Raw genomic sequence first — 21,344 nt, forward strand, 5'->3', positions numbered from 1 at the left:
GACAGTGTCCAGGGCTGGCTGAGCCCTGTCCACAACCTGAGAACCGAGCACTGCTTGTCACCTGCCGAAATAGGTCTTCCTGTCCGTGGTTGTGAGGTCAGGTCTACGTATCGCTACTCAGAAATGAGGGTTTCTCTGACGTCCTGAGCCTCTGAGCTCAAAACTGGGCAACTTGAACCAGGGACAAGAAGCAGGGAAGTGGGTAAGGCCGTAATTCTCCCACCGTGCCCTTGAGCAGTCCTGGTCTCTATCTGAGAATCACAGTGTTGATGACAGGGCACTAACGAGCAAGTCTGCTGGGACCGCCACCCTGTTGTTGTTGAACTCACTCATCTGCCCTCAGGCTCCTCAGCACCTTGGGATGGATTCATCACATTCCAGCTCTTTCTCCTATACATTTTATTAAAACCCTCAGCGTCCCCTGCTGGCCACCTCCTGGCGACTGGTCCCGAAGAACAATGTGTACGATCAAGTGGCCAATGGTCAGCCAAAAGGACAACGGGTCTGTGGTCCCTGACCAGCTGTCCTTGGTGGCTGGTCACAGTACGGCTGTCACACTGCTCCCAGGAAGCAAAATGGATGAACTACTCCAAAGACCCCACCGAGAACAGCCTGACTCCCAGAGCCACTGGAGCCTGAGAAGCTCTGCCCTGCGAAAATGTATAGGAAATTGCTTTTTTTTTTTTTTGAAGGTCAAAAATGATTAAGAATTGACAATTTCATATGGTTCAACTGATACTAGAACCCCTCTCCTCCCTCTCCAAATCTCTGGGTTGGCCATGACCACCACCTTCCTGTATGTGGCGCTCCAGACAGTTTTAACTCACTTGTCCTCCGGCAGGAACAGGCCCCCGAGCCCTCCGTCCTTCTCCTCGGCAGGACTCCCAACCGACCCCTCCAGGCTCTGCATGCTCTCCATGGGGCTGTCCATGTCTGACTCCGGGGGGCCCTCAGGTGGGGCCAGCGTCATAGCCTCCTCCTCGTCCTCGGGAAAGAAGCTGGGGTCCCTGGGGAGGAGCTCGCCATCAGCAAAGGTAGGGCCTGGCACCTCGCTGCCCTGGGAAAGACAGAGGACAAAGTGAGTGAGGCTGGCTCCCCGGGGCTCAGTGTGCCTCATCAGACCGCGAGGATGTCGGCAGGGCCAGGGATGGCAGGGACTGGGACACAGGCAGGTCCAGACCTCAGGACCTTGAGAATAAGAATACCCGGCAGGTGATTCATGTTGGGCCTCTCACAGCAGCTGCCTCATGAGAGCCCAGTGAGGAGCCAGCACCACCGGGGACAGCCATCCGTGGAGAAGAGCCACAGCTGGGCTGGCTACATTGCTCAGGACACCTGGACAGCTTGCTCGTCGGGGTCCCCATCACAGCCTGCACAAGGAGCTAGATGGCTTCGTGACTGAGTTGAGGGCACAGCCACAATGAACGGCTACCAAGAACGACGACCCCAACCTAGCGGAGTTTGATGCAGCGGGATAGAGGGATATCCACGCACCATGGAACCTGCCCTCCAGGACTCTGGGCACATTAGATCACCTCCGTGAACCTCGCTTCTCTCGGTAAACTGAGAATGACTGTGGAATCCTACAGGATCACTGTGTCACGGGGTAGGACCTCAACGTGGCACCAGCCGGGGAAGGACGGCGTGCCTTGGCCCTGCCACGGCCGTGCTGAGGAGCAAGGACACAGAGCCCTTCAGTTCCGAGCAGGGGTGGGTCCCCGGTGCCTAGCACACTGCCCAGCACCACGCCAGCACGAGATAAAGACCCGCCTGAACTTTTGCCAAAATCACCTTCTAGGTTAGGAGCTCTGGCTCCGTTCTGAGAGGCAGCGCTCCGCAAAACCACCCTCGGGGCTGCCGCCTCTGAGGGGGCACTGCTTCCACCTGATCCTGTCCGAGAGGTCAAACTGCTCCCAAGGATCTTCCGTGTGGCCCGCGTTGAAGGTGCTCCCTGCGGCCCCGGGACTGCAGCCAGGGGAACAGTAACAGAGGCTGTGAAAAGCCCCCAGGCACCCCAGACAAGAACAGGATTGGGGACATCCAAGGAAGGTGGTCAGCGGCAGGCTTGGCTGTGCCCACTGAGAAGTGTGCCGTCACCTGCTGCTGTAGACACCCTGGCCCAAGAATAGATGGCCGTTAATGAGCCTGGCTCCCGCCTGTCCCAGGACTCGGGCGGAGCACCGGCTGCACTAATAAAGTCGGCACCAGGCAGCCAGGCCCCCCTGGCTGTGGAGGCCGAGGGGCTGCGTAATTAAAACTACCCTCGTGTTCACACGGCCCTTTCCACCCGAATGTCACCAACCCAATCCCACAGGGCTCCCGACCGCGTCGGACCCTGCACCCGAAGCAAGCTCTCCGTCCACAAGCCCGAGGCTGCATCCCAGCAGAAACAAAGGGAAGCCAACGTTTCCCGAGCAGCCACCAAGTTCCGGAGGCAGAGCGGACAGTGAATACGTAATCTTATCTGGGCTTAGGACAGCTCTTCAGGATAGCGATTCTTAGCCCCACTTTACCAACGAGGACATGGAGGCTCAGAGAGTCACCTGCCAGGAGTCTTCTAGGCCAGGAGGCGGAGGTCGCCCCACCTACCTCTGACCACCACACGCTCGGTTCCGTCTATCAGTCATGCAACCCACGCTCCTGGAGCTTCAGTCTCACGTAGGGACAGATCAGTAATTATGAAGCCCAGGCATTCCACCTGCTGCAGCCCCCACGTGCTGCCCACTTCCGACCCACAGCAGGAGGCTCCTCGGCTCAGCGCGTGGAAACTGGGAGAGACGCCAGGCAGGAGGGAGACGGCTCACCGAGGAGGGCCGTGCTCTGTTCCCTCACCTGCAAGCTTTCTGCCTTCCCAGCCACAAGGGCAGGGGAGGGTTGGCACTCGCTGGGAACGCCTGCCTTGTGGCTTACAGGAGTCCTCGGCCACTTCCTGTCCTCACAGCCCTAGGAGTTGGGTCTCCTTTCCCCTCTCATACGTGAGGTGACTTACCCAGGGCCCCGCCAGAGAGAGGCGCAGGGCAGGACTGGACCGGGAGCCGCCAGTGCCCATGCTGTCCTCATAGCCCCGTCAGCAGGGGTCCTGAGGAGGCTGCTGCCCACCGAGAAGAGGCTTGAGGCAGGCAGGGCACCAAGTAGAGACCGGGAGCCATGCTCCTCAGGCATCCGGCTTGGCCTCTGGCTAACTCATGTTTGTCCCCTTGGACACGGAGATACGGAGGCCCAGTTTCTGCCAGGCACTCTGCCCAGAGACACCCAACTCACCACACAGAAGTGCGGACCATGGCCTCCTCCCACCTGATGTCCCAGAGCAACATCCCCCTCCTGACAGCTGGGCCAAGAGAAAAGAGGGGCCTGTCTCAGCTACAGGTGGGGCAGGAGGCGGCTTGGAGGCCCCCACAGGGGTCACTCCCTCCCAATAAGGCCACCACTTCCTCAGGCATAGTTTTACCCTCTGATCAAGCAGAGTCCACATCTGTCTGGCCTTTTGCACTTGTCGAAGGATCTGGTCTGTCTCCCACACATACCCCCGTCCGGCTCGGACGAGAGCCCCGGGAGAGCTCCAGGAGGTGCAGAGGGCAGGGATTGAGGATTTACAGGCTTAGCCTGACGCATGGGGAAGGTGAGGCTCAGCGAGCAAGGGGGCTGCCCTGGAGCTTCCCCGCTGCAGGAGGCCCTGCTGTGACCCGAAGCCAGGCTCCTGACATGCCACGTCAGGGCCCTCAGCCACCCCTCGCTACACGCGCTCTCTCAACATGCCAGCCTTGTAAAATCAGCTGCCTCCCCACGCTGACACCTTTTCACAGTTTGCCCAAGGCAAGTTACGATTTCTAGAACCTCAAAACCATTTCTAGTAGCTTTCTTCTAAATTCAAGTAACATAAAGACAAGCTCTCAGAAAAGCTATACCCTGGCTGGTCTGGGACAGTACTGGTTTGGCATCTGTCCCGGACAAAAGTAGCCGTGTCACCCCTGCTACTCCCCTGGGAAAATCCTGACCCTGCTCCCATTCCTCTGGGCCCTCTGGGGAAGGGCTAGGTATAGCACCGGGCCTGGGAGGGGTGCCCCTGGAAGTGGGGACAGCCTGCCCTGATCCCGAACACCTCAGGAAGAGAGGCAAAGCGGGAGCAGGTGCTAGCAGGTGTGACCCCTCACTGGCTTGGAGACCAGGCAGTATGCCCTCCTCAAGAAGCTGGGCCTGGGGATCTACCCAAAACCAGGGGTTTCTGGAGAGATCGGAGAGGCCGGAGGCTGGGAAAACACGCCTTAGGCAGCTGCTTTGGCAGGGCAGGTCGGTATCACCAGTGTCCCCCTCCGCGTCCCCACCCTGTCTCCAGCTGGGACTGGATGCAGCTGGCCCCTGGCTGGAAGTGGGAGCCGGGAGGCACCCAGCCTGCCTGTGGGGCCCCTCTCCAGTGACAGCAGCAGGCCCTAAAGTCACCCCTTCCTCTGTAGGAAGTCGGCCCAGGCCGAATTCAACAGCTGGTGAAAAGGACCGATGGCGGGAGAGGGCATCCCCGCCTCAGAGGGGCCTCCGGTGCCCACCGTCCACACTTCCAGAAGGCGGCGCGGCAGGGCCTGGACACGATGATGTCGTCTGGTCCCACCCGTCGCCCACCCGGCCCTCAGGGGATGCTCCCTCCAAGCCACACACTTCACTACTCCATTCTCCTGGTGGCTAGTGCACGGAGGGCACGGGCCCGAGAGGCCCCACTCCACACTCCCCGTAAGAAGGGACCCTATGGTAGCAACCATGGCGATGAGAGCACCTGAACCCCCAACAGGCAGCACCGCAGCGAGCACATGGCAGGCGATTAGCAAGTATTTGTGGAAACGAACTGCCCTGCAGAACGGTGAGCTGGGGAGAGCCCACCCATGGCAACCTCGAGGCGTGGGTGCCCATCCGACTTGGCCACTGGCCGGCCGTGTGACCCTGGAGAAGTTGTTTGACTTCTGAGCCTCATCTACAGACGGGTAGAAATGCCTGCCCGGCAGGATCGCCATAGAGAACGCAGAACGATGCCTCGTACCTCACGGGTGCTGGGATCGTGGCAAAGAAGAGAGCGGGCAGAGTGGCGCTGGGAACGAGCTCTGGAGGTGGACCGACTGGGTTCAAACCTCAGCTCCACCCCTAAGTTCTGCAACCTTAGGTTTACTTCTCGGTGCCTCGGTTTCCTCGTCTACTGACGGAGTTCACGATGATCAGGAAATGAGTTAGGACGTGTGGTCGGCACACACGGAAGATGGTCAACAAATCTGAGCTATTCTGGTTGAGAGGAGACAAGCAGGGGTGCGCCTGTTGGCCCGTGCAGCCCCGGGAGCCTATCGCTTTGACCCCCAGGGGCACACTGAGTGGAGGCAGGCTGGGTTCGGCTTCTGGAAGCCTGAGCTGCAGGTGCCTCTTTCTTTCTGCGCCCTCCCTCCCACCCCCAGGGCCATCTTCTGTGTATGCTCTTGGAAGGTCTCTCTGCACATTAATTACATGCTTTAACACGCGTTAGGATGAGACACTGCGCCGGCGAGGGAGTCCAGGAGGCTGGGGCACATCCACCCCCAGCCCCGGCAGTGGCTCTGCTTGCCAGGCAGTAACTTAGAGCCAAAGAACAGCTCCGTGGGGACAGGGCTGGGTAAAAATAGCTTGAGCGGGCACCTCCCAGCTTCCCTCGCAGCCAGGCACCAGCAGGCACACGTGGAACCCCACTGCAGGAAGGCACTGGGCGGGGGGTGGACACAAACCAAGCCTCGTGCAGTGGGGCTGGGCCGGGGATGAAATCCCTCCTCATAATCCCAGCCAGCCCACGGCCCGGGAAGTGACAGGCCTGCTCGAGCTCTCGCTGGGCCCCACAGGCAAAAGATTAAGGAGCCAACTTGTAGATGCCCATGCTCCCAGGTCCAGAGGGAAGGGGTGGGCTTACCTGGACTGGGATCCCCTACCCCCCACTGCGGCTCAGCCACCCATCAGGCATGGCAGCAGCAGAGATTAGTAAGCAATCCAGGCTGTGCCCACCTCCTGCCTGTGGCTGCCAACGGCCACACTGAAGCCAGGCCTGGCTCTGCTGGAGGGAGGCCGGTGCTCATCAGCGGCTGATAAGATTCTGGCTCAACAAAGGGTTACTCAGATGCCAGTCAAGGGGCAAGGGTGGGAATAAGGGGGGAGGGGAGTATCCACGCAGCAAGGCTGGTGCCTAAGCCTCAACTTCTGAACAGAAATAACGGCTCAGATACGAGGCCCCAGCTCATCCCCAACAAGGTCAAGGGCAGGCATGGGGGCACCAGGCCACCAAGCTATTACAGTTCATTTATCGCCCTTCTTGGCCAGCCCTGGGGACTGACTGCATACTGTCAGATAAAAGCTCTGTAGCCCAAGCTGCCCACACAGGTGGGGGAGGCCAAAGCCAAGAAGACAGGACAGACTGCCATGTCCCCATTCCCAGGGGCCAGATCAGAGAGTGGCCAGGAACCATCCCTCTGTAGTGGTGGCAGCCAAGGCAGCTTTCAGGCTCTCTCCTCCCGGCCAGGGGCCCCTGGATCCACTTCCGGAACCCTCCTACAACCAGCAGCTCCAGACAAGCTCTCAACTGCGCTGGCCACTCCTGGCACAGGAGCCTTCAGGGGCAGACCTCAGCGTAGACCTTCCAAAAACTACTTTAACCTAACACGGACCTGCAGATCCAGGAAGGGGACAAGAGTGACAACTGGGGCTTCCTTAGGAGCTCATCTGTCTCAAGTGGGAAATGCTAAGAGGGTCTGATTCTCACATCAGCCCCTCAAGGGAGGGTCTAAGTCACCCAGCTTTACGGATAGAGAGACTGGGGCTCTCAGGCAGACTTGGTTCAGTCCCAGATCTGACCCCCCACTGGCTGTGGAACCTCAGGCTGGTACTGAGAAGAGAAAGAGAAAGTCATGCCCATGTTTCTCAAGAACTCACATGCCATTTGCATGAAGCAAAGGCAGTCAGATAGGGAGTTCTCTACTGCACACGCCAAAACAGCGGAAGGGGCATGGAAGCCCATGTGGCCCTCTTTTCCATTTTTTAAAAAAATGTTTTATTTATTTTTGAGAGAGACAGAGACAGAGCGCGTGCACACACGAGTGGGGAGGGGCAGAGAGAGAGAGGGCGACACAGAATTGGAAGCAGGCTCCAGGCCCTGAGCTGTCAGCACAGAGCCCGACGTGGGGCTTGAACTCACAGATGGTGAGATCGTGACCTGAGCCGAAGTCAGACGCTTAACCGACTGAGCCACCCAGGTGCCCCTCTTTTTGATGTTTTTAATTGTAACCCTTGAGCTGTCTCTCTTCCCAATCTCACACCTTCTCCCCACAACCAACGCTACTGCTAAGGTAGTATCACAGGAGTGCAAGAGAAAGAGAGGGCATGAGGCAGCTCCCAGAAAAATTCAGAAACAAGGAGGTCTGATAGCCCCCTGGCAGCTAGATTAAGACGAGGGGTAAGCAAATTTCCGGCAGGGTGGCCAAGCAGAGGGACTGAATATTAAGGGATCTGGTGTTGCCCCAGGAAGGGGCCAGGAAGGAGGGTCTAAAGCAGATCCTGGCAGCGCCCATCCAGGCACCGGCCAGAGGTGTTTGGTCTCCTGGCCCGCATGTCCAGCCTGTCCCAAGGACGGTGGGGTCCAACTTAGCTGGCACCAGAGCTTGAGATCATTCAACATCCATTCAGACCTTCTAACCAGCTCCCTGTGTCCAAGCTCACCCACCACCTTTCTCATCATAGCAAACATCCAGGAGCCTGCCGAGCACGGGGAGAGGACTGCCCAAGTTCACTGCCAGAGCGCACTTCTCACTATAAATGAAGCAGCTGGCGTTCTGGCTGTGCGTGTCCACCTAGGGACAATCTGTGGGCATGGGTGGCACTTGAGTCTCAGCGGTGAGGGAAGGGCCAATGAGATCTGGTTTTCAGGCCTGTTTAGGCTTTGGGCCAGACTGGGGACCCTGCTGGAAAGGCTCCTCACAGTGAGGCGATGCACTCCACCAGAGACACTCCAAGCCCTCTTTCCCCACCCTGCCACTTCCAACCCAATAACATGTTGGAGCACGTCAAATGTTAGCGGTTAAAGAATAAAAACGTATTACTACAAAATCTAATGGAGAAAAAAATGTTATAAAAAAAATGCTGGGGGCGGGGCGCCTGGGTGGCTCAGTCGGTTAAGCCGAAGTCTGACTTCAGTCGGTTAAGCTGAAGTCCGACTTCAGCTCAGGTCACGATCTCACAGTCCGTGAGTTTGAGCCCCATGTCAGGCTCTGGGCTGATGGCTCAGAGCCTGGAGCCTGCTTCTGATTCTGTGTCTCCCTCTCTCTCTGCCCCTCCCCAGTTCATGCTCTGTCTCTCTCTGTCCCAAAAATAAATAAATGTTAAAAAAAAAAAAATTTTTTTTTTAAAATAAAAAAAAAAATGCTGGGGGCATCTGGGTGGCTGGCTCAGTCAACTGAGCATCCGACTTCGGCTCAGGTCATGATCTCACGGGGGTTCACGAGCTCAAGCCCCACTTCGGGCTCTCTGCTGTCAGTGTGCAGCCTGCTTTGGATCCTCTGTCTCCCTCTCTCTCTCTCTGTCCCTCTCCCACTTGCCTTCTGTCTGTCTCTCAAAAATAAATAAACATACAAAAAAAAAAAAAAAGAAAGCTTAAGTCATCTGAAAGGAAGGAAAAAAAGGAGGAAAAGAAAGACCAAAGCTGTTAACCATAGTGATGCATTAAATGAAAATGGGATAAAGCATACTATTAAAAGACAAATACTGTCAGACTCGATAAAAACAACAGCTATGTGCCATTTACAAGACACAAATTTAAACATCAGAACGCAGGTCAAAAGTAAAAGAAGGAAGGGGCGTCTGGGTGGTTCCGTCCCTGGAGCATGTGACTCTTGATCTCGGGGTCCTGAGTTCCAGCCCCATGCTGGGTGTAGAGCTTACTTTTAAATAAATAAATAAATGAATAAAGCTGGAGATTTTAATTCATCTCTCTTGGTAACTGATGGAGCAGGCAAACAAAAGAACGAGAAGGGAGACAGAAGATCTGAACCACACCAACTAGACCTGACGCAAACAGCACACCGTACCCAACAACTGCAGAAAAAAAAACACTAGGTCGAAGGTTGATGAGGAATGGGATGCTTGCACAGCACCGAAGAGTCACCCACCAGATTACTACCAAACACCGCTCCCCTCCCCATCATCTCTATCATGGAGAAAGTAGGCTATTGGCACTTTAACGCAGGGATCAAACCTCGCATCACTAATTGGGAACACTCAGACGCTGGCCTCCTGATGTGATACAAGAGGAAGGACGCAGCCTCACCGCTCACGTAGTCTTAACAAAACACTCCACTCTAATCGGGCCTGAAGATCTAACCTTTACTAAACAGGAAGATGCAGGATAGAGGAACAAGTTACACAGCACCACAGAGAAAAACAGCAGGCAGACCGGATGTGGCAACTTCTACAAGACAGCTAGCTGGCCCGATCGTCTCAAAAAGAGAATGTCCTAAAGAAGAGAACAGGGATTTTCTGAGATCAGTAGTACTTAGCCTTTAATGTACATCAGAATTGTGTGTACATGTGTGTGTGTGTGGGGGGGGGGGGGTTATGGTGGTGATGAATTGCTAACTCGGGCTGAATCAGAGTTTCTCATTCAGTAGGCCTGGGTCTGCATTTCCATAGACTGAAATAGGTTTTTGTAAAAAGTGCATCTCTAACCCGTTCTCGGGTGATGCTGCTGGTCCCAGGACCATCCCGTGAGGACCACTGTTTTAGATTTATCAAGAGACAGAAAAACTAAATGCTAGCCTTGATTAGATCCCAGTTCAAACAAGCAAACACCCACCTAGCTACAAAGGACCTACTGGGGTCAAAATGGAAGCTAGGGTAGGGACTGCATATTGGGCGATATTCGGGAATCATGCTTGCTAATTATGCTTGCTAAGGAGAAATACCCCTGCGTTTTGATAACGCGTCGCCTAATTTCCTTTCAAGTGGTTTGGGGGGACGGGGAAGTTACACACAGGGATAAAGCAAATGTGGTGGCAGCACTGGTGAGTAACTGGGGCGTGCAAATCCTCACTGGGACGGTCTTCCTTCCCGTCCTGCTCCATGATGCTCCGTCCTGCTTGCAGGGGCTGACTGGGGCACCGTGGAGGTCCTCTTGCGTGGCCGATGGAGTCACGGCCGTTGTAGGGGCCGTAAGGTGGGCTCTGGCACCTTGGGGGCTGAGAGGGGGTGCTGGGGACCCCTGCAGAAGGCTGCTTCGGGCAAGACCTTGAGGAGTTATGCAGGTTTGGAGGCCCCACCCTCAACGGCTTCCCATAATCAGTTCTCACAGGTCTTATTTTTTTCAGGAGGTCGGCAGAAAGAAACACACATAAAACACGAAAGACAGTTGCCCCAGACTTGCTGAACTGGTTAAGGAAAAGTGTAAAATCTCTGACACAGTTAGCTGTTTAAAAGGAAGATGAAAAAGTGAAGCCATAAAGAATGCTGTATCCTAGAGGCAGAGGCAGCAGCAATAGGGAGCCCGGTGAAGCGACAGAACCTCAAGGGTCAAAACCCCACGAGAATAAGAACTGGAAGAGGAACAGTCTGGGTTCCAAATGATCAGATCAGGAGGCAACGGTGGCTCAGGCTCTAGAACGTAAACCAGGAGTCAGAACACGGGAACCTTTTCTGAATACGGCACTTGGCCAAGAGCCACCCCGACAGGCCCATCGGCAACAGTGGGCCTTTGCCCACAGGCAGAGCTGCCTCCCATCCCCTCCACGCAGGGCTCTCTCCCTGCATGCCAGGCTCTGCTCACACTCCTCTCCCTCCTCCCCCTGCAGGACGGTTCCAGAGAACCTTTCTGTTATGGGCAGAACTGTGTCCCATCACCCCCCAAATTCACATGGTGTAGTCCCAACCCCAGTACCTTAGAGTGTGACTGCATTTGGACAGAGGATCTTTGAAAATGTAATTATGGGGCACCTGGGTGGCTCAGTCGGTTAAGCATCCGACTTCGGCTCAGGTCATGATCTCTTGGTTCATGGGTTCGAGCCCCGCATCGGGCTTCATGCCGACAGCTCAGAGCCTGGAGCCTGCTTCGGATTCTGTGTCTCCCTCTCTCTCTGCTCCTCCCCCACTCATGCTCTGTCTCTCTCTTGCTCTCTCTCAAAAATAAACATTAAAAAAAAATTAAAAAGGTAATTATATTAAAATGAGGTCATAAGGGAGGGCCCTAATTCAATCTGACCGGTGTCCTTCGGAGGAGGAGGAGGAGGAAGACATTAGGACACACGGACACCCATGCCCACAGGGACCACGTGAAGACACAGGGAGAAGACAGTCACCTGCAAGCCAAGGAGAGAGGCCTCAGAAGAAACCAGGCCTGCATACACCTTGGTCTCGAACTTGAGAAAATTAATTTCAGCTGTCTACGCCAGCCAGTCTACGGCACTTTGTTGTTCTGGCGGCCCTGGCAGACGAACGCCCCTTCCTTCCCCGCTCGGAAGCCTGCACGGAAACCCCCCAGCTCCACCTGGGTTTGTCAGCCCCCTTCCCACCCTGATAATAATGGCAAATTCCTTCTCGGCCAATTCAGTTCCACCTCTACAGAGAGCTACTGGGCCTCTAGAACCTCAACAAGAGACTTGGGGTCTCTGCTCAAAAGAAATGTTAGCAGTATCTCAAAATGATGGTGAGAGAGAAGCCATTTCTAAAGAGACTAGATTTTGCTGACGCCGAAGCTTGGTGGATCTAGAATTATCAGGATGGTGTTTTGTAAACATCATAAGCGTTTGTGTGTGTGTGTGTGTGTGTGTGTGTGTGTGTGTGTGTGTATACATACATATATATGTATATATGTATAAAACAGTCTAAGTAAATTATTTGTTTCTTGTGTTCTCTGAATAGTAATATTTCAATTTTAAAGGAAAGCGTATGTGCTATCCAGCCAGAGACATTTGAAACTGCTAAGGCAATTTTTGTTTACTCAGAACTGTATTTAGTGTGGTTATAGTACAAATGTAAAAGTTATTTTACCTAAAAAGTGAATGGTTAACAAGGGAAAAGATCAGCAGTTAGCCCCGGAACCACGGGCACGTGCCAGTGTCTGATCCTGGGGCAGGCCACCTCTGTGGCCAGGAGCACCCACTAACTGAGCAAGGTATTACCAGTTTCTCCATGCCACACAGTATTTCTGGTTACTTGAAACTCAGAGCAGACTTCTTCCCCTCAACTGTGGTCGGTTTGGGAAGGGGGGCCCCTACCACTCCTGGGACACGTGGGCACCTTGGCTCCGACACCAGCCTCCCTCAGGGCTGGTCAGGACTGGAGCTCCCCTCCCGCTTTGAGGCTGGCCGTCCAGGGTCAGGGATGGCGACCGAGGGGCCAGGCGGACACTGCGGCTGAATCTGGCTAAGTGACCCATCTCCAAGCAAAAACCACAGGGGAGGTGGCCCCAGGGTGAACTGCTCCCGGAGGGACCAGGCCCTTGATGGGATGTGACCGTCCTAACAGAGCCCTGGGTCCCAGATCTGAGTGCCCAGTGAACGTACCTCCTGAACAAAAAGGATTCAGGGGCCACCTGGTCTACCTCCACCCCCAAACGGAGCTGATAGTCTTGATTTTCAAGCGAGAACGTGGGCTTCAGAGGCAAACTGTTGGGGATTAGGAAAACAAAACTTAATTGCTTCCACATCTGGAAACCAAATCCGGCAGCCAGCCCCAAGAATTCCAGGCACGTCAGCTGATGGAGAAGCTGCAGGTCAAGGGAGGGGCTTCCTGTGAGCGGAGTCCCCCCACACGCACCTACCCGAATCCACAAGACAGGTCCACATCATGTGGCCAGGTGGGAGAAAGGAAAGGAAGGGGCCACACAGGAGCACCTACCAGGTGGCATCTACTGTGTGCTATACTGAGGTGGTCTTGTTTTCTTCCCTCAAAATCTCTGCAAGTAAACACGGTCTCCTCCTTACAGGTAAGGACCCGGGGTCCAGAGAGTTGAATTGACCTTCCCCCAAAGTTAGGCTGCCATTTTTCTCTCCAGCCCTGTTGTCACGCAGGATAGAGCCACGTGAACCTGAAACAGGAACCCCCGGACATCAATCACCCCATCTAAATTCTCAGAAAAGACTTCCCAAGCCCCCCCCGGGAAGGATCAGCTCCCACCCAGCCACTGGCCCTACTGCTCAGGAAGCCACAGCCAGGTGTCGAGCAACCCAAATGTCAAAGGCGAATTAACAGGCTGCAAGTTGAAAGGGGCGCACATCAAGGGTTCTCCTGGCTCTTTGAACAGGCAGCTATTTTGGGCTACAAATTATAGCTTTTAAAGATGTGGCTGTTTGAAGTGAGGGCTTAATGACTCACACAGTCAAGAGTTTGTGGGGGCTCGCTTTGGGGGCTCCATGTTTTACCATCACAGTAAGAGCGTAAAGAGGGGCTTGGGATGGGCCAGCAGTGGCCCAGGTCAGCTCTCCTGCCTCTCACAGTCCACCAGGTGGACCGAGCCATATTCCTTCATGGGACACCCTCAAACGAGGGGACGTGAACTTCCCAGGGAGAGGCTATGATCTTTCTGCTCCAAGGAGAGCACATCTGAACGGAGCTGACCAACAGGCCAGAGCTGGGCAGGTCCCTACTTCATCCCCTTCTTTGCACAGAAAGCTTCAGGTTTGCAGGGCGTCTGGGTGGCTCAGTCAGTTAAGTATCTGACTTCGGCTCAGGTCATGATCTCACAGTTTGTGGGTTCTAGCCCCGCGTCGGGCTGAACTGTGCTGACAGTTCAGAGCCTGGAGCCTGCTTCGGATTCTGTGTCTCCCTTTCTCTCTGCCCCTCCCCTGCTTAAGCTCTGTCTCTCTCTCTCTCTCTCTCTCTTTCTCTCTCTCTCTCTCAAAATAAATATTATATTAAAAAAAAAAGCCTCAGATTTGCAAGGCCAAGCAGAATGCCAGCATTTACCCACAGCTAATGGCCAGAGCTTCCGGGGCAGACAGACTGGGATCAGGCAGGCCATGGGCGAGGCAACTCTTCCGCACCCCACCCCCCCAGCCCCCTGCCAGAGCCTCTATTTTTATGACCTTTGGGCACCTCCCATCATGCCAGAACCCCAGCAGTGCTCCCAGCAGGCCCCAGTCAGATGCTCCCTGTCCTCTGCTCAGGAAGCCACAGGACCTCTGCCAGGTCCAGCTCCCCAGGCCGGAGGTCCCAGGGCTGCCATCTCACACAGGCACCAGAGCGCAGCTTGGGGGCGCCACGGGCCAGGCAGGTGGAGCCGGCTCAGGTCCCTTCCCCGGCTCTCCCGCAGTAGGAACAGATAAGGGCTCTGGGTCCAGCCACAAGCCATAGCCTGGGGCGCAGAGGGCAAGAGGTCCCCACGGCGAGTACAAGGCCACCGATGGTCCATGAACTTTGGCCCTGTCAAAGGGCCCATGAGCTCCCCAATGGCCACAAAACCAGGCCCTGTCTCAGACAGGCACACGTAGTCAGTCCCGTCCGGCTGGTCTCAGCCTCCCCTCCCTTGTCCTCCAAGCTCCTGCCCAACGTTATCACCACCCCCGCGCTTTGACACGTGCTGCTCCTCGTGCCTGAAACACAGTTTCTCCCCGTGCCACAAAGCCCTGTCCCTAAAGAAGCCCCCGTCAGAAAGTCACTGCACCCAGGAGGCCCATCCTTCCCCTCCCAGCCCAGAGCTGAACTCCTGGGGCCCTCCAGGCATCGCTGGGCATGAACCTCGGGCCCCTTCTCTGTCCCCATGACTCTCTCCCTGGGACACGGGGCGAGGCGACCGTACCCTACCCAGCGGGGAAATCTTTCCACCCCAGCCTTGGCACAAGAACCCACAGATTCCCCCTGTCCCCAGCCAGGAGCCGTGTGGTAGCCTTGCTCCCTGGGCAGGAGGCTGCGTCCCAAAGGGGCCACCACGCCAGCTGCTGCGGGCTCTCTGTAGGAAAGGCTGCGCCTCGACCCCGGCCCGGTTTCTCGTGGGGCTGGGTAATTCTCACACCGCTCGCTGCGCGCCAAGGACAGACGCCACCCTCGTGCCAGGGCTCACGTACCACCTCATCTGACACCATACACGATACAGAGGGAGTCGGCCGCTGGCTTCCATCGGGATCTCAGGAGGGAGAGAGGCAGAGAGACCTCCGACGAGAACACGGCTTAAAAGCGCCGCCTTCCTGGGGAGTCTCCATCCGGCCAGCATCCCTCGCCGAGGCCCTGCTCAGGGCCGCCCACTTCCGGCTGGGTGTCCCCACGTGGCTTCAGCCAATGCCTCAAACTCAGCCCTCTGCTCTCTCAGCGAGAGGCCCACCGCGTCGACCTCACCCCTCCGAAGGCGCGGAGGTCCTGACCGCCGGCCCCACTCCTTCCCCGAGGCCAGCCACACTGCCCGACACATCCTGCTCACCCGGGCCCCTGCGCCTCCACCCCTGCAGTTCCCGGCCCCGAGCTCCTCCGTCTGTCTCAGGGCGTGCACCCCAAGGAGACAGAAGGTGGTCTTAAACAGTCGAGGGAGACCAGGAAAGAACACCTCCCTTAAGCACCTAGCACGTGCCAGGTGTTTTTGTGCATCAGCCACCATAGAGAGGAGAACACTCAGGCTCAGAGAAGTTGGGTAACCTGCAAAAGGTCACAGAGCCGGCAGGGCTGGGATGTGGACAAGGTCGGACCTGGATGCAGCAAGAAGGGTATAGACAACAGGTTGAACCTTGCAGGCCACGGGCCCAGGGGTCAGCAAGGCTAAAGAATGTGGGCTTGAGCTGCCGCCCCCACAGCCCACTAGGCCCCGGACCCCTGTCAGCTGAGGTTCCTAGGGCCCATGCCACCCTGGCCATGAGGCAGAGCCCCCTCCCCTTTCCCTACGCAGGGAGCTTCAAAGAGGCTACATGTGGGAAGATTTTACAGGAAGGGAGAGGGGAGAGATGGGAAAGAAAATTGCTAAAGGGAAACACACATGAAAATGAAAACTCGGGCACAGTGGGAGGAGGAGGGAAGGAAGGAAAAGGCGATGTTCCAGGATTATAAACGGAGTCAAGAAGCCCAGATAAATTATACCCCCTTCCCTCTGCTACCTTGGGAAGGCCAGTAACTCACTCTCTGCCTTCACCTCCCTCTCAATCAAGCTGGAATGGGACGGCGTGACCTTAGAGGATACCCAGCAAAAGAGAAACGGAGAAAGAGGCCTCACGCCCAACCATGACAACTGTACAGCCACGATCCGCATTCGGTAGGGGAAGAACTTGAGTCTCAGAGAGGTCGCTCTACTTGCCCCAGGCCACACAGCTTGTGCGCGGTAAAGCCAGAACCTGAGCCCCGGTCTGCCTGGTGTCCAACCTCGTCCCCTTGAGTCACATCACAGGGAGTGTCCCCTCACACAACCTTCCCCCCACTACAAGGTGGCTCTACTCCCCTCCCCGAAGAAACTGGGCAAATCACACAAGTTATCTAGAGGTTCCTTAGTTTCTGCGCTTCGTTAAATCCCAGAGGCCTTCGATTTTTAAGACGCGCCATTATTCCGAGTACACCAGGAAAGAAACGGTGCTGCCAGAAAGGACAGCACGCCAACGAATGTACGACACACGCCAACCAAAGATGTTAAAACGTGGGGGGAGAAAGTGTCTGAGAGCCTGTAGAATACGGTGTGAGTGGGGAATGGGGACTCGGTCACTGGTCTTTAGACTGTGTGACGCGAAGGGGAGAGGACATCTCCACACACGCACGTGCACTCACTCACGCACACCCGGCGGCTATGGGACACTTCTTTGCTGGTAAGCGACGCGGTCTGGCAGGTAAGACCCGCCTGTCAACAAGAACCCTTGTTTCGCCAGGAGTACATCGCAGTGACAGGCAGAGGCCGTCTTGACCACCACGCACACGACAGCAGACCCGGCCAGCCTCGCCTCCGTGGAGCGGCCCACCTCTCGGTGGCCAGGCCCGGTGAACAGGTAGGCTCACCCCTTGGAAAACCACCAAGGGCAGTCACCCGACGCGGCACGTGGCTGCACAGTCCACACCTTTCTGGCCCCTCTCCTGCTCTCCTGGGGCCTTGTAGGCAGAGGCTGGGGGCTGGTGGCAGCACGGGGGCACACCGCCCCAAGCTGGCTCTCCGGCCGCGCACAGGTGGACAGACGGGTAGGCCCCGGGCTGCAGGTGAAGGGGTGAGGGGTGAGGGGTGGGCCACACCCCGGCACAGCAGGCAGGGCAGGACAGGAAGGACCAGGTAGAGCCCCGCACCACGCCCGAGGGAGACACCTGTCACTTCGGAACACGCTTTGTACAGCATTCACAGACTGTCACCGCCAGTCACTTCGCTCCGGCCCCAGGGTCCGCACCTATAGAGGCTGAGTGGGGCTATTTAAAAGACACAGGGACTGAGGAAGAGTGGAGTTTTGCTCCTCCCATCAAGGCCTTCCGATAGCAGAGTTTCTTCTCCACTGCTTTCCCGTCTCTGCAAAAAATCCCACGAGGTGCTAAGGTTATCAGTCACAAGGATCCAACCAATAGAACTAAAAATAACAACTCACACGCCAGGCACGGTTTCAAGTGCTTTTCGTACATTTACGCGCCTCACCCTCGTCTTGCACAGGAGGAACGGGAGGCGCAGAGAGAGGACAAACGGTTCGCCCAAGATTCCTGGCAGGGGCAGGATTTGAACGCAGGCCGCCTGACTCCGGAGCCCAGGCTCCGGGGCACCACAGCACCCTGCCTCTCTAGCTAGCTCACCACCCACCAGGTGCCAACCAAACAAGTGTCCGAAACCGCTCTGGGCCTCTTAGGTGGCAGGGGCCCAGCTTCTCTTTGCCATCGCCCTACGGAGGCTCAGAGAGGGGAGGCAGCTTGCCTGGAGTCCCAGAGCGAGCAAGCCGCAGAGCCAGGGTCTCAACAGAGACCAAAGAAATGTTCTTCTACTTGAAGAAACCAGGCCCTGGGTGGCTGAGAATGAGAGGAAGGCACCGGTGTTTTGAGGTGGGTATTTCTCCCAGGAAAGCCAGCAAGGAAAATCCTACTCCTGTGGGCTCTCCTGTCTGAAGAGAGAGACAGAAGTTCGGTGCAGAGCAGACCTCGCCCACCAACCGCACTCAATGACCCTCTTACCCCCAAGTCTGCTGCAGACCACACTGGCTACTGGAAACGCAGCTTCCCTTTCCACGCAGTTAGCCTTGCAGAGAGCGGCGGGGCGGGGACAGATGACTAAGAGAGAGAGAGAGCTCCCTCCCACTCTCCCACACTCCAGTTCTGTTCGGGCCTTCCTCTTTTTGGTCCCTTAAAAGAGAAAGGCTCCCAGGAGCAGGGCCACAGCTATTAATAATAACTGCCACAGAGTTTTGTTTTCATTTGAATCGTGTTTACATCGCTGGGAAAGAACCCACTTGTCTGGGAAGACGAAACAGGTTGAATCAATGAAGAGTAGGGCCGACAGTCGGAAAACTTCCCGTTTCTTGAAGGAAGTCAAGAAGCGGGGTTCAAAACGTTGGTGTTACTAGTACCAGCCGGCCAGCAGGGGCTGGGGCCAGAGGTCACGCAGACCCCACAGCTCTGGATCTCCACCCAGACCTGCCGGTTGTCCACTTCCTCCCTGTACACACACACACACACACACACACACACACACACACTCTCACTCTCTCTCTCTCTCTCTCTCTCTCTCTCTCTCTCTCTCTCGGGGACCCAGGCTGGACAGAGCTTAGCCCCAAAGGTGCTGCCCAGGTATGTGAGCGCCTTTGCTAGGCTTCTTAGGAGACCAGGGCACAGAACTGGAAGTGAAGGAAGGCTTGGGCACCCTGGGGCCCGGGGAGGTCGGGAGCCCAGGGAGATGTCTGCGGCTGGTCAGAGCATGGGTCTTGGGCACTGGACTTGCTACACCCCCACTGGTGTGGACCCATGGGCACAGGGAGACGGCCCCAGCTCTGCCTGCTCACGCACCGCCGTGCACAGGTCACCCAGGCTCATAAGATTTGTGTGGTGGGAATAACATCTGGCAAGAAGGGTTTCCGCATTCATGGGGACAGGCTTCTCTGACCTGACCCCGCCTGGGGGCAGGAAAGTCCACGGCAGCGATGGCCACATGCAGACACTTCTCCTCAAGAAATGCCTCGGTGCCCAGACCCGTCAACAGCAAGGGTTTGGAGAGAGCAGAGCAACGGAATGTGTTTTGTGCGTGTGGATTTCTACTCTCAACTGTGCTGTTCATCTCGTGGGGCCTGGGCGCTCCCTCGGCAGCATGATAGGCCCCCGGTCTGAACATGTGCCGCCTGCCCCTGCCCGGCTCCCTCTCCAATCACAGCAGCCTCCCTGCACTTCCGTGGACACACCTCGCCAGCCGTGGTCCTACCTCAGGGCCTTTGCAGGTACTGCTCCCGTTGCGTGAACGTCTTTTGTCAAGCCGCCACTTCTCAGCAAGGACTTCTCTGCTCATTCTGTTTAAGTACACAACACCCACTGCCTGGCTTTCTCTCCTGCCACCCCACACGCTGCACATTCTACCTGCTTGACGGCCATCACGTGAGCTCCTTGAAGGCAGGGACTGTTGCTGTCATTTGCTGCCATGTCTCCAGCGCCCAGCACAGTCTAGCACAAATCAGAGGCTCAAGCATTTGACAGATGAACTGCCTGTGCCGGGCAGTGTGCTGGGTGGGGGCTGGGCAAACAGAAAGGGGGAAGGGCCTGTGCCCCGGAATGCCGTCTGAGAGAGGAGACTGCCACACCGCATCCGGGAGATGTGATCACACAATGTCCAGGGAGACGCAAGGTGGGCCCGACAAATCACATGGCCATCTCGTTGTGCCCAGCTGGCCATGGGGCAGGACTGCCCGTTAATCCATCTGGGAGCCCAGGCAGGAGGAAGACGCAAGCAGCCCTCCTCCTTGGAACGGCCAGCGTTTTGATGCCATCAATGCCTCGTTACTGAGTCAAGAGCCAACAGAGCAGACCCAGAAGAAAACAGAGCCCAACCCCAGGGACTCTCCATGCCAGGCAAAGCCAAGGCACGGTGCCCCACTGCCAACTCCAGGCAGCAGGCAGACCAGATAAAGATGCGTCCTGCTGAGCTCTGTGCCAGGAGACCGAGCACAGAGCCAAAGAGTGGGCACCCTTCGTCCAGGCTGTCCCTCCCCCATCCGAGGTCCTGAGATGCCTGCCTTCTAGGAATCGCTCACCTGTTATTTTATTGGGAACCTTTCTCCCTCCTCCCTACCCACAGCTAAAATATATACACGGAAGTGAAATGGTGAGCGAGATCAGTTGTGAAACATCCCTTGGCATAACATGGCACCTCAGAAGAGGGACAGCCAGCCCTAGGAAAGGAAGTTTCTAGCCACCTAGAGGGAGAGGGGGAGAGTGCGGGAAGGTGAAAGCCAGGAGGGCTTCAGGTGAACAGCTGAAGGGAAAGCCCAGGACATGGGGCAGCTGGTCCCACCAAGTAGGAAGGGGGCTAGTAGGCTATGAAGGGGCCAGTGTGCTTGGGGCGGGGAGGGGCACAGTGCTCTGAAGAGACGGAAGGATTGGGGAGCAGGGAGGCCAGTCAGCAAGACCTCAAGCTGCAGCCCAGGGCCTCCCCAAGGCAGGCTGCTCCAGGCCTCCTGATTTCTGGTCTTTTCTTCCCTTGACTAAAAGTCCTTCTCAAGGACAGACTCTAGGTAGTCTCTCCTGCTGGTCTTCCTTGGGGCAAAGGTCACACCTCCAGGCCTGTTCACCAGGCCTGGCTAGTCAGGTCCCTGCCCGAGGCAGCCTTATCTCTCTGCTGGCCTTAGTCAACCACCCCTCCCCCTCCACTAAAGCCCAGGGTCCCCCAAACAACAAAGCTGGTCCCCAGAAGGCATTCTCTGAACTGTGATGTCTACCACGAGTGGCAAGACCTTCCTGGGCTTTCCCCCATTCCTCCAGGCCACACACCCCTCCCAGTGAAGTCACAGGAACCTCAGAGACAACCCAGATCAATGTGCCTGAGGGCTCAGGGGAGTTGGACAGGTAACAATTCCACCCAGGTTTTCAGTCTCCTAGAGCCTGCAAACACCTTAGGGACAGGGAAGTGTCCCTGTGTAACAGCCCCTGGGCACATAAGCAGCATTTCACGAATGCCAGCTCAGCAGGGTTAAGGTTTGGGCCAGTCTATCTGGGTAAGCTGGTGCCTGGCTTATGGCAAGACCCCAGTCAATGGCAATGACCCAAGGACTCCACCAAGGCTGAGCTGGATAGTTACAGAGACTCTCACGGCAAAGGTCTGATATACACATAATTGGTAACCTCCCCCTCTTTGAGACTCCCTTCTCCCTAACCTGGCAGCTACGTTTCATCAGGGGAAGGACCTGGAGATGCCCCAGGGGATGTGCCTACACCACCCCTTTCCCTGGAACCCAAACAATTAGCAC

At 56.4% G+C, this 21,344-nt stretch overlaps 1 protein-coding gene across 3 annotated transcripts in view; it reads right to left on the reverse strand.

The window, feature by feature from the left end:
• RAB11FIP4 (RAB11 family interacting protein 4) overlaps window positions 1-21,344 on the reverse strand; it is a 127,009-nt gene that overhangs the window by 17,182 nt on the left and 88,483 nt on the right. For 2 of the 3 annotated variants that reach the window (XM_058705415.1, XM_058705416.1), the window contains one exon: window positions 828-1,057. In XM_058705415.1, coding sequence (XP_058561398.1) covers window positions 828-1,057 — 230 coding nt within the window. Of the gene's footprint in view, window positions 1-827; window positions 1,058-18,072; window positions 18,094-21,344 lie in introns of those variants that run through there. The other variant, XM_058705417.1, reaches the window with a different exon arrangement.

The sequence above is a fragment of the Neofelis nebulosa genome, chromosome 16, assembly GCF_028018385.1.
Source record: "Neofelis nebulosa isolate mNeoNeb1 chromosome 16, mNeoNeb1.pri, whole genome shotgun sequence".
In the NCBI taxonomy this organism is placed as follows: Eukaryota; Metazoa; Chordata; class Mammalia; order Carnivora; family Felidae; genus Neofelis; species Neofelis nebulosa.